This window comes from Desmodus rotundus, chromosome 5 (genome assembly GCF_022682495.2).
Source record: "Desmodus rotundus isolate HL8 chromosome 5, HLdesRot8A.1, whole genome shotgun sequence".
In the NCBI taxonomy this organism is placed as follows: Eukaryota; Metazoa; Chordata; class Mammalia; order Chiroptera; family Phyllostomidae; genus Desmodus; species Desmodus rotundus.
The window spans coordinates 153,608,749-153,627,657 of record NC_071391.1 but is presented as its reverse complement, the minus strand read 5'-3'; the positions used below and the strand labels follow the sequence as shown (position 1 = coordinate 153,627,657).

Here is an 18,909-nt window from a genome sequence, read left to right as displayed (position 1 = left end):
AACCACCTTAAATCAACCTGCGTTGTGTCCACGACCAGACTAAGAAACCTGTGATTTGTTTATCACTGTATTTCGAGGGCCTGCGTATGGAGCAGGCTTTCAGGAAATATTTGTTGGTCGTGAGTCAGCCCCATGCAGGTTAATACACAGACGTGTAGAGTGTGTAAGGAGTAACCTCTGTTATATCTAGTGTTATATCTAGTCTAGTTATATCTAGACTATTCTCAGAGTGAAATAGTGACATTTTTCGTTGTTACATGGGGTAGATGTGTTTACAGTATTGGCAGCTGCAGCGAAGTCTTGTCTGTAACTTGGTAATGGAGTCAAGCGTGGAGAGTCTTTAATAACAGTAGCAGCAACACTCACTGAGGGCTTCACGCGTGCCACACTCAGCTCGAGTGTTTCCCGCAGACTCGTTCACTCGAACCTCACAACCACCGATAAGGCAGACGCTATTATTATCTTTATTCTAACAGATGGAGACACTGAGGCATGAAGAGAAGTAACGTGCGATGCCTGAGGTCGCAACCCAGTCACGGCAGAAGCAGGATTTGAACTGAGGCAGGGTGGCTCTTGAGTCTGTTCTCGATCGCTGGTGGGTGGTGCAGTGTCTCAACTACCTGCGGCACTTTTAGAAAAACTTACTTTCGATCGTTTAGTGTATAAATTAACACCAATAGCATGATATTAGATCACAGTTCTTGTAAAGTTGTTTCTAGGAAGGTAAAACAATAAGAGCCCCAGAGTATAGTTTTTGTGTGATTTATTCTCTCCCTACTACATCATTAGAACTCCACTATAATAAAAATGCCTATCTGAACAATTTGCTTGTGGAAATCCCACTCTTAAACCACTTCTAGGCTGTGCACAGAAAATTAGATTAACCTGGAATGAATTGTTTCCTTACAAAAACAACTCTCTAATTTATCAGAATGTCTTTAACATCTAATCTTAATTTCAAAGATCTTTTGGATTCCTCATCTCAGCCTAACAAAATACATACTTTTGATGAGTACATTACCTATTTCGTCAGCCAGACTACCAATAACAGAAAAAGTCCGACCCTGGGCTCAGGACCCACACTGAGGGGTAAGCAGGAGGTGAGCAATGGACTTGGAACACTAAGGGTGCTCCACAAATATCAGCAACTCTGGAATCTCAAATTTGTGAGGCTCTGAATAAATCTCTACTCTATGTCAGAAATGAAATGGAAGCAATTAACACTACGGTATACCTTGAGTTTCAATTCCTGACCCAAATTTCTACTGGGGTTTTAATCTTATTTCTGGGTATACTTCTATGATAGCTCAAACCACCGCCATCTCTCACCTGGCTGGTGGAAAAAAAGAATCCTAGCCGGCTCTTCTTTTTCACTGTGGTCCCACTCCTATTCCCCCACAGTAGGCAATGCCTTTTCTTAAATAAAATTCAACATGTCCCTCTCCTATCCAAACCCTTCAGTTTGAGATAACGACCAAAACCTCGGGCGCCTTTGCGAACCAGTGCAGACTTTCCTGGCCCTCGGTCCTAGGGCCCCCTCTGCTGGGAACGCTCCTCCCACTGCCTTCCACCGGCCTAATCCCTATTCATCTCTTAAGCTTCACTGTAAATGTTATTGATTCTTCACAAAAGCCTTTCTTAACCTGCCCCTAAGATAAAGACAGACCATAAAGCAAAGACATCTTTTTAAAAAATTACATAGAGAGGGCAAATATGTAATTTATATGATTTCTCAGAGCTTCAAAGTGAGTATCAATTGCTAAAAGAAGTCATATTAAAGCTGCAACAAAATAATTAGGAAAATAATGGAGTTGGAACAAATGGCTATCCATATTGAAAAAAATAATCTTAAATTCTGTCTCATCTGATTACAGAAGAAATCCAGAAATGAGAAAATTTTTATTATAGACAGAGGTATTTTTATAATGTTTAGGTGAGAACATTATTTTAAATATGAAAGGGGAGCCATAAACCATGAAAAAATGTAACAAATTTGATCTTTAAACTAAAAACTTGACCAAGAAAAATAGTTGAGATATTTACTAATTCAGAAAAGTTTGGCAGCAAGTTTGACAAAAGGTTAAATATTCCAATAATAAACTGTAATTGAAAAATAAAATTTCTTAAAAAAAAAATCCAGGTTGCAAGAAACAGACTGAAAACCCAAGGACACAGAAAGGCCGACACTAAAAGAATGGGAAAGTAATAGCTGGCACATACCTAGCAGAAGATGTTAAAAGACATTACTAGCATATCAGATAGACTTGAGAACACACAGAATTATCAGAAATAAAGAGAGGCACTACGTGAAAATAAGTTTTCCATTTGCTAGAGAAATGCATTACTTGGAAGAAGTAAATAAGGCTACGGAAGTGCTGAGCAGCGTGACTACAAAGTGGACCCCACGGACGTAGAGTCAGTCCTGTGCCGTGAATTCTGCACCCAGCTAGCACAGGATACGTGTTATCTCCAAATTTACAGCGACCGTGATAAAAACTGGAGTCTGTGTTCGATAATTAATACGTATCAACAAATCGGAAAGAACTGAATAATGTGGACCAAAATGAAATAAACTAAAAATTAATCACAAAAAGGAACTGTGTTTGGAAATTAAGGAAGTATACATCTCAAAGAAGAAATCTTAACAGAACTTAGAAAATGTTTAGGGCTAAACAAAAAAATTATATACTGCGCCCTGGAACACCACTCTGGTAGTGCTTAGAGAAGTTAATAGGCTTCAGTGCTTACATTAGGGGGAAACTTGAAGCGAGTAAGCTGCCATGTCTTTAAAGAACTTAGAGTAGCAAAAGAAACTCACAGAAACTATAACAAAAATAATGAAGGTAAGGGTGGAAGTGAAATTTAAAAATACAATTACATACAATAAGAGAATCATAAAAAACAAAAGGTGGTCTTCTGAAAACCCAAGAGGTTAGACAAACCTATGGCAAGATTTTTCAAATAAAAAAAGAGAGAGAAAAACCATAAACACATGAAATTAGGAATGAAAAAAGGGACAGTAACATACATACTGTACACAAAATATTACAAACTTTTAAAATATTACAAACTGAAAATTTAGAAGAAACTGACAAATTCCTACAAGTATAAAATGTTCCAAAGTGACTACAAAATAAATAAAAAATGAAAATAGTCTTATAAGCATTTTCAAAAATGGAATTAACCATTAAAAACTTTCCCACAGAGAAGGCTAAGGGGCAAATAATTCCAATCTTAAACAAGCTCTTCTAAAAAATATAAAAAGAGAGAATGTTCCTCAACTTTTTGAAGTAAGCAAACTAGGCAAACTTTGCCCTAAAGACAAAAAAAAGGGGGGGAAATTACAGAACAGTTTAACTCATAAACATAGGCAAAAGGTAAATGAAATATCAGGAAGTGAAACCTAGCAGTGTATTCAAAGGAGAGTCGATTTACACTTATTGCAGGATTGTTTAAAAAAATGTAATTCATTACATTAATAAAGAACCTCATATGATCATCTCAATTAATGCAGACAAAGTCTTTAAGAAAATCTGACATCCATTCATGACAAAAAGCAAGCAGTCTTAGCAAACTAGTAATAAAAGAAAACCTCTTTTACCTGATAAACAGTTTATTCAAAGACTACATCAAATGACATACTAAATGAACGCTGAAAGCATTCTCTTTGGGATTAGCGATAACACAAGAATGCCTGTTAAACCACTTCTATTCAATATTGCACTGGAAGTTCTAGCCAGTATTATAAGACCTAAAGAAAAAAAAAAAGTATGACTAATGCTTAAAAGTTTAAGGAGTGGGAGAGAGGAAACAAAGCTGTCACTACGTGCAGGTAATATATTATTTAGAGAAAATCCCAAAGGACCTGAGTACAAATTTCCAGAATCATGAGCACGTTACACATAGCAAGATGGCTATACAGTGGATTAACACACCAAACCAATTTGCACCTCCACACACACCAGCAACAAACTGTTACAGTGCATAATTCAAAAAAGATGCCATTTGCACAATTATATACATTTGCCAAAACTCAGCGAATTGCACACTTAAAGTGGGTGGTTTATTGCATGTCAATTGTATTTTTAAACTATAGGGAAAAAAGTACTACTTGCAACAGCAACAACAAATGTAAAGTACATAAGAATTAATCTAACTTATATAAAGACCCTTCTGGGGAAAATTAGAAAGCTTTATTGAAAGGCATAAGAATATATTTAAATAAATGCAAAGACATAAAACATGCCTGGGATGAAAGATTTAATACTGTAAAGATGTCAATCTCCCCAATATGATCTTCAGATTCAGTGAAGACCTGATAAAAACCCAACCAAATTTTGAACTCAATAATGAGGAACTCAATAAGCTGATTCTAAACTTTATATGAAAGAGCAAAGAATAGATAAGACACTCTTTTAAAAAGATTACTTAATCCCTTATAGTAATTAAGATACTGGCATAGGGATAAACAATTTAACCATAGGAACAGAAGAAGGAGCCCAGATACAAGACTGTGTATATTTGGAAACTTCATTTATGCCATAGTAGCGGCACTGTAGGTCAGTGGGGAAATGATAAATTATCCAATAAATGGCTTTGAGACAAGTTATGATTCAAAAGCAAAGAAAGAGAGAGAATTACATATTCTATATCACACTATACACAGAAATCTACTTCAGATGAATTAAAGACATAGTGAAAGGGGAATTCTCAAAACTTAAAAAGGAAAAAGGAGAGACAGAAAAACCTCTACAATGTTGGGATACACGAGGACTTTTTAAAAAAAGATTTATTTATTTATTTATTTTTTAGAGAGAGAGGAAGGGATGGAGAAAGAGAGGGAGAGAAACATCAATGCGAGAGAGAAACACTGATCTCTCATATGCATCCCAACCGAGACCAAACCCGCAACCCAGGCAGGTGCACTGACCAGGAATCGAACCAGCAACCTTTAGCTTCACGGAACAAAGCCCAATCAACTGAGCCACACCTGTCAGGGTGACAAGGACTTTGTTTTTAAGTTAAAAAAAAAAAATGAAACATTAAAAACACTAACCAAAAAGGGAAAATTTAACAAATTTAACCCCCAAAATGGATTACACGCAACAGGTAAAACTCAGTATGGAACATAGTGGGTAAAAAAGCAAGTTTTTTTTTCTGTAGCAAGAAGACGAAAACAATGGGAAACCGAAGAAAACACAAGTCAGAAAGCCAATGCAATTACAAAGTCAACAGGCACGGTTTGAGCAGTCAGCGTTGTATGAGGAGGAAGTTCCCCTTGAACGCAGATGAGTTCACAGGGATCACGAACTTGGAACTACAAGAAAGAGCATACAGAATCACAGCACACGGCTGCACTTTGTAATAAGTGGTATTAACTGTAAATGCTGTTATTTGGCTTATAACTTTTAGTTTAACCCTGCAGAAAAGGGAACAGACATATCACCAGTGTTGACAATATAAAAGTGAAGGCACAGATGACACAAGTCAGGAGGCGCGAGGAGATGGAGGAAACAGAAGGGACTAATTTCCTCATTTTATACAGAAGTCAAGAAAACTTAGAAGAAACAGAGGTTTAGATAAGGTCAAGTTAAAGAAGTTCATCATCACCAAGCCCTTATTATATGAAATGTTAAAGGGAGTTACCTAAGAAAAAGAAGATCAAAAATAGGAACAGTAAAAATGACAGCAAACTCAAAGTTATTAACGACCACACCTAAAACAAAAACAAGAGCAAACTAGGCAAACAACTAGAACAGGAACAGAACCATAGAGATGGAGATCACATGGTGGGGTGTCAATAGTGGAGTGGGAGGGGGAGAGCGGGGGAAAGGTACAGAGAATAAGTAGCATAGATGATAGGTGGAAAATAGACAGGGGGAGGGTAAAAATAGTGTAGGAAATGTAGAAGCCAAAGAACTTATAAGTATGACCCATGGACATGAACTATAGGGGGGAATGTGGGAGGGAGGGGGTGGGCAGGATGGAGTGGAGTGGGGGGGGAAATGGGACAACTGTAATAGCATAATCAATAAATACATTTAAAAAAAATCATGTAAAATTACAAAGCTGACCAATGTAAAAAATGGTGATATACGAGGTCTGTCCAGAAAGTATCCATTCACGTAATGTGAAAAATAGAGACAATGATTGAAGAAGATACAAGATATAAGAAACATTGTACATAGGTCAATGACAGCTCAGTCCCCTTCAAATTTATGACCTTGAGGAAATCTGGTTCATTGGCAGTGGTTTGAATCAAGTCATTAGCAACTGCAGCATGATGTTCCTTCTGCTCTGGTAGCAGGAGCTGCTGAACAAATTTTGCCACAAAACGTTTCATGCCCAGATCCTAAGTCAAAATCTCAGACACAGTAGTTTTTGGAATCCCCGGATCAGCTTCTAGTTCTTGCTCTGTCAGTCGCCGATCTTTGTTGATTGCAGCCCATACACGTTCAACATTCTCAGGTGATCTGCTTGTTGCAGGCCTTCCAGAACGTGGGTCACTTTCAACAGATTCCCGACCATCTTGGAAGCGCTTGTGCCACACTTTTATTTGTGCTGCACTCACTGCATCATCCCCGAAAGTCTTCTGAATCATCTGAATCATCTGAATAGTTTCCAGAGGATCAAGCTTAACACAAAATTTGAGGCAGATTCGTTGCTCTACTCAGTCATTTTGAATGCAATGACCACACAGGACACATGCTCACTCAACAGCGTCTACTGCCCCCACCGATTAGTACAGTGAAGTCGTCACTGTTCACGCATGTGCATTCCAGTCCACTCTCTGTGGCTGCCAAGTTACACTGATGTCTTCCAAACTGTTCTCGTTATATTAACAATGGCTGGACTTGTTCCAGACAGACCTCGTAATTATGAAAAACTGGGACGGGTTGATTCCTCACGCCCCAGAAAGGATTCAATAATGTCCAACACTGGTAAGTCAAGAAATGGTGCTCTAAAGGTACTGTTTAGAGATATCTCCATATCTCTAACCACTAGTAGATCCAAAAGCCAAACAAAACACAATGAAGTGTGGAAGGATGTGTTGGGTTTCATTTTAAATTCTGTGCTATTGAACTTTTAAGCCACATGCTTGTATTATTCTACCATCAGGTGGGAAAAGAAAATGAATGTCTACTCCAAAAGAAAAACTTCTAACAGCTGATAAAGACTAATGATCAAAAACTCCCACCTTCATCCAGCAGACTGAACTTAGTACCATCATTTAATTCAGAGAGAAGGGATCAGAATAGTATCCACCTTTGTTGCCCCTCCTCCTTCCTTTTCCTCTGTTTCTCTAACTCTTTTGGTCCCTTCAGCTTTCTAGCATGAATATTCAATTAATTAAATAAATATATATATATATACACACATATATATATATATATATATATATCTCACTAGTTCTGTTTATAAAATACAGCCTTATGTTTCCTAATTTTCTCTCAATACAGAAAGAGCAAATCAGGTTGGTATTCATTTCCGCGTTGTCTAAATTTATTTTTAAAATCTATAGGCATTACTGCTATAGAGAAGAAACAACCTCTACCACTGTTTTAAGGGAAGAGCACACCGACAACAAACGGCAACTTTGTTAAATCCAGCACAATAATTACTCTTCAATGTATCAGTGCTTTTCTTGGAGACTCTAATATGTCACTCAGATTCAGGGCTCAGGAGCTAGGTATCCACATAGACATGTACAGTGATTTAGAGCTGAAAGCTTGAAGTCTAAGTTTCCCCAAACCAGGTTAAAAGTTCATGTTAGGTAGTTTGGATCCAAGAGAATTTAGCAAGGTCCCCAGGTCAGTCTAATGCACATCCATACCAGGGGTATACTTACACTATATTTGCAAGGTCAAGTGGTTTCTCTGGTTGCTCAGGAAAAACAGGATGCGGGGGTTCTCTGCTGGGTACACACCCCAAAGATTTACTAATTGCATGGCTCAGCTTCTTTGCAGGGGATTTCTGTGTCAAAGTAGAAAATAAGGAAGTAAGGAAAATTATACCTTCAAACGCATGAAAAAGAATTTCAAAAGAAATGGTGACAAGAGCTGTAGAACACAGCTTTCCATGTAAACTACGCTCCATTATAACCCATGTTCATGGGCTCTGCAGAAAGGCACCCACAGCTGCCCCGGGCCGTTTGTGGCCCTTCATTTCTGGCTTCCTCAGCACCCTGTGCAGTCACAGTACCCAGGCAATGTCAACTTCCCTTCTGAACATCCCTATGTGCCCTTTACATAAATTCCCCCTTTTGATGCTTCTGGATTTTTTTTTTTTTAAGATTTTAGAGTTCATTCCCTAATTGGAGTCAGAAATTTGTGTTGGGCTGAAGTGCTGAGAGCTCATGGCTTTTGAATGTTAGCCAATTAGCTGACTAAGCCACATGCCAAAACGTGCCTATTAGGAGAACATTCCCAAAATAAATATGAGGCAGAGAATTTGGTGTTCAGGGTCTGGCTCTGCCTACAGAAACAAATGAGCACTCACAGGCACGGGCAGCCAGCGTCAGGCCCGCGGCTCTACATTGTGATATGCTGAGGTACAAGAATAGGCTGGCATTCTAATACATTTCTTTGGAAGGTAGAACAATGCACACAAAACGCCAAGACTACCAAGTCTAGGACTTAAGAGGAAACACGCACCACAGTAAACATATGCCACAATGAGGTAGAACATTCATGATTTCAAGGAGGCTCTTTATAGGACGCTGACTTTGCTGTCCACCCAATTCCCTTCCAATAACACTGTTGTCTGAGAGTTTCTTGGCAGGATATTAACTGCGAAGGAGTCTAAACCTTTCTTTCTCTTGCCTCTGCAGTCTATTTCCACACGCACCGCCTCACTGGAAAAGAGGACTTGCTTGCTTGCAGCCACGTACCTCATCAATACCATGTTCTCCATTTCCCTTTATATGCTGCTTATATATATTTTAACACAAAACAAGCAAAAATCTATTGGCTTTTAAGATTATATAGGCAAAGTTAGTTAATACCTTGTTTAAAGATGGAATAATACCAATTCCTTCAGAAACTTCATATATTATAGCCTCCAAATCACCAAGCACTATCCCCTTTGAACCATCAAATTCTCAGAAAAGTCTAAATGTAATCCAGTTTCCTGAAAATAACACGAAACGAAACAAAGCAGAAATTCTGAACTTCCCCCAGTGGCTGTCCTGGTCCCTTTGCCCCAGGACTAACTGTAACAGGATGCTGATTTTTCCTCCTTCAGTCCACTGTCTACACTTCCCCCAGACACATCAGTCTCCTGCTCAAAACCCTCCAAAGGCTGGCTATCACTTTCAGAATTAGATCTCAGTACATGCCACCATATTCTACAGCTTTCATGCCTGGCTCCTCGCCCCTCACCTTTCACCTCACACTAGCGTAAGTGACAAGCGCCTGCTCAAGTTGACCCAACACAGCACGTTCTCCCAGCTGTCTCTCGGCACCTGCCGTTGGTTCTGACGTCTGCCTCTCCCAGCCTGGTTCTCTGTGAATGTTCTGCTCAGCTCCCAAGACTGCTCGCAAGCTCCCTTCCTCTGTGAAGACTTTCCTCACTGCTCCCTAAGTCAGCGCCCACCTTTCAATGCTGCCCGTGTCCCACGGCCGCACTTCCCCTGGCGTGCTCTCCGTGTCGCCCTGCACTTGTTAAGTTACGTGCCTATCTCCGCTAGTCTGGTGCTCCACGAGGGTGGGATCTGTATTTCATGTACTTGTGTATTTCCAGAACCTGTCCTGTAACAGAATATGTTATTTGAATAAATTATTTGCCTAGATGAATTTCGTAGATTGCTTTTTCCCTGACCAAACCACACGTGCTTTATTTTTCGAGAATTACGGTACAAGTAGCAGACAAGCAGAGGACACCAGAGAATACCTAAATTCACCTCTACAGCTGAGCCCCACATCTGTACTCTAGGCAGTCACTTCATGGAGCTTTGCTCTATCTGGGAGCCACCTGGGCCATTAACTCATGCAGTTTGTGGGAGATGGATTATCTTAGCTGTACCCTGAGTAATAGCAGCCATGCAATCACAGGTTCCATATGTATCTTTTACAATAAACATTAAAACAACTACATGGCTGTTAAATAAAAAAATGTTTCCCCTTGCCCCACTTAATGTTCTCCAGCAGTATACCTGTTGTGCTTTGCAAATACTGCTTTAAGACAAGGTCTCAAATTAGATACAATTTCAAGTCTAAAAAATATAGATAGAATGGTAAAATCAATACATCAAAGTCAGTTCCTAATAATTAGAGTTCATCAAGAGAAGCCTGATAGATATATAGGAAAACATTAGAAGATAAAAAATACAGGAATTAGAATATTAACTATGGGCTAGTCCCAAATCAGAAACGCCATTACACTGAAAACTTCAAAGACGGCATTTGATTAGATTGTTCAAATACGTACATAAATGATTTCCTTAACAAAACCTCAAAGACTGGATTGTGACACAGACCTGCAGTGACTTTCACTGTGGAGTCAGTCAGGAGGCTGAGAGTAACAAAGCCTGTACTAACCAAGGTTCAAAAACTACCGTGAGCACCAAGACGGGCCTTTACCTCTTCTGGCTACTTGGCCCCAAAGACAGTGCCCAGACTGGGGAGTCAGTCACTGAATATTCATGACGTGAAGAAGGGGGTGAGGGAGGAGGAGAAGCCGTCAGGTCCGGGGACCAGTGTCCCCCATACTCCGTGTATGCTACTGTGCCAGTGATGCTCCGTTAGGTCTCTGTCCCTCCCCCTTCACCCGAACTCTGAAACTGAAATATGGGGAGGCCTTAACCTAGAAAATTAAGTCTCCTCCAAACAGTTTTAGGTGATGACTTCCAGTCTTTGTGAATTTTCAACACCCTAATGCATCTAATTTCAAAACATTTCCTACCATCTCTTAAATGTTTAAAATATACAAGGGCAGACCCCCCAAAAAACAGAATTACCTTCTGGAGGGCAGGCCCCGTGTAGTACAGGATTCCCCAGCTAGGGAGTGTTCTAGGAACCCATCTGTATCAGTGTACCAGATGGCGTTGTTGTGAGAGGCTGTGTTCAGCTTCAGTGAATTTTTTTGAAGACTTTTTCAATGCACTTGCCTATTTCATAATGGGTGATTTACGAGCACTGAGTGTTGAGCAGTTTTTGACCAAAACGGCATGACCCCTGTGCCCCACGCTCCCTATTCACCCAATGTCACCCTGATCGGCTTTTTTTCTTCCCCTGAATGAAAAAAGTCCTCATAGGGAAACCTTCTGCCGATGTGGAAGAGGTGAAACAAAAAAATAGCAGAAGCACTAAAAGGCATCAAAATATACATATTCAAAAACTATTTTGAGCAGTGGAAAAAAGTCTTGATAGGTGTACTGAATCAAATAGAGTACTTTGAACCCTGGTTGGTGTGCCTCAGCGGACTGAGTACCGGCCTGCAAGTCAAAAAGACTCTGGTCCGATTCCCAATCAGGGCGCATGCCTGGGTTGCAGGCCAGGCCCCTGGTCGGGGGGGCGCATGAGAGGCAACCAATTGATGTCTCTCTCACACATCAATGTTTCTTTCCCTCTCTTTCTCCCTCCCTTCTCTCTCTAAAAATAAATAATCAAAATCGTTTTTTAAAAAAGAGTACTTTGAAGGTGAATGAAGTTTAAACATATAAGAATAAAACCACAATTTTTTCTAATAAATTCTGGGGTTTTGGGGGTCCCCCTCATATATTTTTACAATTAAAAATATACCAAATTGTGTATAAAATGTGTATGAACAGTTTCAAAAGTTATAAAGCATGTCCCCACCTACCTACTATCCTTCCTGAGAAGCAGCACGCGCTGGTGCTGGTCAGTCCGAGGCCTTGCCGTGGGCGGGCCCTCACCCGGTGTGGCCCCCCCCACCACACTGGCGGCTCTCCCGGAACCAGCGCCCTGGACTTTGTATTCATCGTTTCTTGTATTTTATTATTTTTCAATTATGCATAAGTCATATGATTCATCTAACACATTTAAAACCTATATAGACTTGCATAGTTTTTCTGCTACTTGCTTCTTTCACTCAAAATTACGTTATAATTCATCCATACTGACATAATTAATTGTAATTTATTCATTTTTCTCAATGTTTGATTGTACTTCGTTTCCTAATTACATCATAATTTATAGATTCAATCCACTGCTGACGAACATTTGGGTTGCTTCCATTCTTCCCCTCAGTCACAATGCTGCCATAAACTTCCTTGTCCACGACTCCTGGTGGCCACATGTAAGAATGTCATACGAGTGGAATTACGGGGTCATGAGTTACGCACACTCAACTTTACCAGGTGCGGCAACTTGTCTTAACGAAGTGGCCCCACTAATCCCTACTCCCCTCGGCTGTGTGGGAAGCTCCCGCCTCTCCGCGTTCTGGCTGGTCCTTGGTGTTGTCACACATTTTAACATTTGTCAGTCTGGGGGGTGATAAACAGTATCGTGCTTTTAATTTATAACTCCGAGTTCCGAAAAGATTGAGCATCTTTTCCTGTGTTCATGGGCCATTTGTGTTCTTTCATCTGTGAAATCCCTGTTCCTGTCTTTTGCATAGTATTTCACTGGGTTGTCTTTCTCTTTTTCATCTATAAAAGTTCTTTATATTGTTTGGATGTTAATCCTATGGAAGTTATGACTTGCAAACAACTCCTTAACTGTAAGGCCTGTTTTTCACTCTATTTGTTCTTCATACAGTCATCTTTGAATGTAACATTAGTCCCAATTTAGTGCGCTCTTCCTTTATATTTTGTACTTTTGTATCTTAAGAAATATTTCCCTCTCTGAGGTCAGAAAGGTAGTCTTCCACATTGTCTTCCAAAGTTTTAGAGATTTTAACTTTCATATTTAAGTTTCAATCTACTTAGAACTAATCTGCTTGGTAAGTATGAAGAAAGAACCCACTTTTATTCCTTACGGATTCTCAACTGCCTGAGGATCACTTAGTAACTAGTCTGTTCTCACCGTACTAGCTATTGTGCTTCTACCCCTGGGCGGGCGCGACATGATGTCACTGCTATGGCGTCCCCTGCTCTTCGTGGTTAGTGTCCGAGCCCCGAACTCACGTTCTTCTCTTTTGACACTTCACACGACCACTCAAATTTTAAAGTCAGTGCATTGTTTACCACAAAAATCCTGTTGGGATTTTGATGGGAACTGATCAAATCTATAGGCGGTTTTGGAGAGAAGTGACATCTTTATATACTGAATATTCCTTTATAAATATATTCATCTCCTCATGCATTTATGCCTTCTTTAATGTCTTTCAATAGTTATAAATTCCTTTCCATACAGAATCTATGCATTTCTCGTTTATCTCTAGTTATTTTATAGATTTTTTTAAAAATTGATTTTAGAGAACGAGAGAAGAGGAGGGGGAAGGAGGGGGAGAGACGCTGATTGGTGTTCCACGTATGTGTTCATTGCTTGATTCTCGTATGTGTCCTGACTGGGGTTGAACTCACAACCGCGGCATATCGGATGAGTAGTTATTTTAATTTACTGACTGCTAATATATTTTTATTTATTTCTATAGCTTATTATAACATTTTTCATTTTATTTCATTTGTTCTTTTATTTTTCTCCTTTCTTATCTACTTTTCAGGTTTTATTTTTCTCATTTTAATTCATTTTGATTTCCTGTTTTTGGCAATTATAGTCTTTGAGTCTACTCTCCTGGTGGTTTCATCTTTTTCTCCCCTGAAATGGAAGTAACGTTTATTAAGACACTAGCTAGTGTCAGGCACCTAAGAGGTGCTGTGCACACACACAGACTCATTTAACCATTGGACAGTCTTGTGAATTAGTTTCATGGCCGCAGTTTTACAGGTGTGGAAATGAGAGCTCATATGAATGGGCCTGTCTTACTCTTCTCACGGTCCAGCACAGCCCCTCAGCAGGAATAACCACCCGGAGGGAGAGCACACAGGGATTGATGGGGAGAGACAGCCTGGGACCTTGCGACATTCCTGCGAGGAGTCAGAAAGACACTGGGAACCCCAAGTACTGCAGTAGGGGTCATACAGGGAAAGCTCTGCTGAGCTGGGAGTGGGGACACAGAGTTCCCACCTGAGGGGCAGGGAGGTGACTTGTGCTGGAACTGCTGCACTGAGAGTTCCTGGGTCAGGGCTGCAACTCGTGGACCTGGCACGAAGACACCCCGCGGGGAGAAAGTTCTTCTAAGGTCAGATGACTGTGTTTTCAATCAGCTTCAAGTTGATTCCCTGCGCTGCACAGTCTGAAGCTCAGGGCACGTGCCGACAGGCCCTGACTCCTGGGAGCACAGCGGCCTAATGGAAAGAGCTCAGGATTGGAGCCACGGAGGCCATTCCCGTCCTGCTCACTTGAAACCACCCTCTCTGAGTCCATCATCCTGAGCGTCAAGCCACCGTCTGAGGGGTCCAAGCAGAAGCAGAAGCCGACTGCATCCTCAGACAAGACAGGAACCTCCTCTAACTACTTTCATATGAACACTGACCGCACTCCTAACCAGCATCTCTGGAAACTTAAAATCCTGTAACTCTGTAATCATGCCTCAACTATACCCATGTCATAGCCGACTGGTGCTTTAGCGGCATCTTATTTTAAGCCCATCAAAATTAGACATTATTATTGTTATTCTATACACGATGCTCCTCTAAATGTATTTACATTTATTAATTCCACTGTTCACCATTTCTTCTTGTATTCCATTTCTTCCTTATTGCTTCAATTATTCTTTCCCCAAAGTATATCCTCTATTAGTTCCTCAGCAATGGTCTGCTGGTGGCAAACCCATTGCAACTTTTTCTGAAAGTATATCTTTATTTCATCTTTGCTCTTGAATAAATTATCTACACCCAGAATTCTAGGTTGATCTTTTCATTCCATTCTCCAGACCCTTCAATTGCCTTTCACATTTTCCATTTCCCTGTCTCTGTGTTCAATATTCTCCATCCTGGTTGATTCCTTCAGATATATTTTCCCTTCCCTAATTTTTGCTGTAGCTGTCTCTAATTTGCTATTTAACCTCTCTATTGAGCTTAGCCATAGTATTTTATTTCTAGAAGTTCGATTTGGTCCTTTCTTGTTATTAGCTCATTCCTTTTTTAAACGTCACTCTTTTAAATTTACTTCTATTTACTTATATTGTGCTGGAGGTTCTAGATGCATTAGAAGACCCAAAGAGGGGGGAGTATGATTAACGTTTAAAAGTAAAAGGAGTGGGAGGGAGGAGACAAGGTTATCACTACTTGCAGGTGGTATAGTTATTATAGAAAATCCAAAAGAATCTGAGTACACATTACTCGAATCAGTGAGCAAGTTAAGGAATACAACTAACTACATAGTGCATTAAAATACCAAAATACTCTGCATTTCCATACACCAGCAACAAAGTGTTAAGATACATAATTCAAAAAAGATATCATTTGCATGACTATATACATTTGCCAAAACTCATCAAATTATATACTTAAAGTAGGTGCGTTTTACTGCATGTAAATTATGTCTCAAAAAAACTAGGAAAGAAGGCACCATTCACAACAGCAACAACAAAGTAAAGGAAACAAGAATTAATCTAACTTTTATAAGACCTTTCTGGGGAAAAATTATAGAGCTTTACCGAAAGACTGGGGGATCGGGAAGAGGCAGTGGCTAAATCTCAGAGGCTACAAAGAGGTTGGCAAGGGAAAGCTGGGAGGACAGGGAAGGGAGGAGGCGAAGGCAGCTAGCACAGCAGCTCCAAAGGCATAAAAGAAAACAGGGCGGAACAAGCAACTGCAACTAGTTCAATACCGCCACGGTGCTGCCTGTGAGTGAGACACACAGAAGTCCCAGACCAAGGAAACGACTGTAAAAGCTTTCAAATATTACTCCACAAGATGAAACTTCAATGTGTTCCAAATCCTCTCTGGTTTAGAAGCCGCTTCTAGCAGACACTGAGCAGACAGTTCTCTGGCTGAAATGAAGTAACAGGCAGCAGAGCAGGACAGAATGAAAAAGAAGTGTGACCAATACTTCAGGTTTTGGCAAGCTAAGGGTCTAATCAGCTACAATAAAAAGAAGCAGAGCCCACGAGCACTATGGAAGTATATTCACAGGCAGCCACAGTCCCAGGAAAGGCTAGAGGTTAGAGAGAGCGCGGGGGTCGGAAAATCAAGACGACCTGGCATGTGCTTCTCTGTCCCGCAGCTCTCTGCAGGGCCTGGAACATAGCAGGCACCAGACGTGTTTACTGCAGGGATACCAGGGCAGAAAGCTCTCTGTCTGGTTTAGACTGGCCCCTGTATGACTGCCCCTGGGCGCCCAAAAACTCCGAAGCCTGTTGCCAGTACCACCACAGGTCAAGGCAGGAGCAGAGCCAGCAGTCAATCGACACCACACATGACACAGACACACCAGGCAGGACCCAAAGACACCCGCCACGGTCATCTGGCACTGCCCTGAAACAGTGTTTCCCAAACTTGGCTGAAGATAAGAAATTCCTGCGGTACTTAGTTTAAAAACAAAACAAAACAAGGCAGATTCCTTTGCCTCAACCCAGACCTACTAAGTTATAATTCCCAGGGAAGAGGCCTGGTACTTTACATATTTAAGAAGCAGCCCAGATGATTCTCTCCAGGCAATTTTTGAAAGCACTTCTCTAGAAGTTCTTGCCAACACAAAGAGGTTAAAAAAGAGAGAGGGGTACAATGGCTGCAAAATGGCTAAGTCGTTTCCTACAGATGATGTAGTTATCTACCTAGAAGTCCAAGAAAACTAAGCGAACAATTATTAGGTCCGTGTATCGCAGAAAAGTCAGTGAGATTTCCAGACGAAAACGTCCCTAAGACCATTGAATACAGGAGTAAACGCAGACAAGAAGCCTGGGCTGGAATCAAACCTCTAGCCATTTATCAGTGTCTGGGGTGGGGAGGGGGGGAGGGGTCTTGTAAAACCTGGAACTGAGGGAAGGCACCGCAAGACAAGACAAGGGCCCAGGAGAGAATGCTGGGGACACACCATCTGCTTTATCGCAGGTAATCAAAAGGTTTAATGAATACACGGCACAGGAACATTTCATAATTGGACATTCTGCAGTCACTAAGTGGAGATAAAATGTAATGGGCATACAATGCACATATGTTGAATGTATTTATAGAAACAGTTCTACCCTAAACCTGTATCTATAGACACGCGCACAAAGCACTAGCTAAACAGGTAATCACCACTGACGTGTCTGAGTCCACGTAGAGACAGACGAGCAGTTCACAGTGCTGAGTCACAGAGAGCCCTACTCCTCCCACACGTGGACGCGGCTACACATTCTCCACTTCAGCTCCCGCGGCCACCTGGAAGAACTGAAAAACATCTAACCCTGGAGAAGGGCTGTGGCGAAGTGATGACTGCTAGAGGACAGTCACACATTTCTCTGCGACGGAAAACCTCCCTGTCATCTCTCTGCTCCAAGAGCAATCAGAATACGGGTGAAAAAGCTGCCTTGTCGTGTTATAAAAACTCTACGCCACTACTGTCTTCAGGAAGCATCCATCTTTTTAAACAGCGGGGGCCGTTTCACACGGCCTGCCTTCTAACTCAGCACTTTTGCAGCTGTAAAGGGGTTTAAGAATCAATAGCACATCCAAGTGCCACAGTTGAAGGAGGGCAATGTTCAGATGCTACAAAGGGCAGTATTTAAACCACCCCTATCAACCTATTGAAAACGCTGATAAATGCTGTCAAGACACCCCTAGCCCATTCCTCCTATCTCGTGGATGACCCTGGAAAGTCCATAATTTCAGGGGGAGGGAGGGCCTTGGCCATGATGCAGTGAGTTTAGCGGTGGGTCAGGCCACTTCTCCCCAGGCCTGCACACCACTGCTAACAGGAGTAAAGAAAGGAAGCCAGAGCGCTGCATGCTCCCGGCAAAACTCTCTCCGAACACGGCGGCAGCACCGTGACCTGCCTTGGAGGTCGTCTGGGGCCAATTCCAGCACAACTTTTATCAGAGGCCATGCTGGTTTCACAAGACATCCAGGGCTGGATCCCGCTGGATCCTCATTCCCATGAGGCTCCGCACATCCCCTGACATGACCCCATCTCCCACTGGTCTCTGGAACCTGAGAATATTACCCTATGTGGCAAATGAGTTAACATTACTTTGTATAGGAAAATATGTAATTAAGTTAAGGACCTGGAAAGCAAAAATTTTTCCTGGATTATCTGAGTGGGCGCAAAACGCAATCACATGTATCCTCGTAAGACAGACACACAGAAGAGGACAGAGGGAAGAGGAAGAGGCAGTAGGACCAACAAGGCAGAGAGAGTGGAGTGATGCAGCCCCACGTCAGGAAACGACAACAGCCACCAGAAGCTGGACAAGGTCAAGAATGGTGTGATGGCCAATTCAGGTGTCAGACTGCCTGAGCTATGGGTTACCCAGGTACTTGGTCAAACATTATTAGACTGTTTCTATGAGGGTATTTTTGGATGAGAGTAAGATCTAAATCAGGAGACTGAATAAAGCAGATTGCCCTACCTAGTGGAGGTGGGCATCATCCAATCAGTTAAAGGCCTGAGTAGAACAAAAAGGCTGACCCTCCCCTGAGTAAGAGAGAATTCCTCCTGCCTGCCTACCTTTTCCTGCCTTCAGACTTGAACTGATCCCCTACCTCTTCCTGGGTCTCACACCTGCTGGTCTTGGGACCGAAACTACATGATCAGTTCTGTGGGTTCAAAGGCCTTCAGACTCCGACAGGAACTACATCATCAGCTCGCCTGGGTCTCCACTTGCCAACTCAACCTGCAGATCCTGAGACTTTTCAGCCTCCACCATAGCGTGAGTCAATTCCTTATAGCAAATCTCTTCTTATTTATGTATCTCCCCTGGTTCTGTTTCTCTGGGGAACACTGATGAGCACAAAGAGAT

At 41.4% G+C, this 18,909-nt stretch overlaps 1 protein-coding gene across 11 annotated transcripts in view; it reads right to left on the bottom strand.

The window, feature by feature from the left end:
- Positions 1-18,909, bottom strand: part of DTNB (dystrobrevin beta) — a 168,363-nt gene that overhangs the window by 70,868 nt on the left and 78,586 nt on the right. For all 11 annotated transcript variants that reach the window (XM_053925400.2, XM_053925396.2, XM_045189235.3 and 8 more), the window contains exon 9: positions 7,850-7,974. In XM_053925400.2, the coding sequence (XP_053781375.1) occupies positions 7,850-7,974 (125 nt within the window). The remainder of the gene's footprint in view (positions 1-7,849; positions 7,975-18,909) is intronic.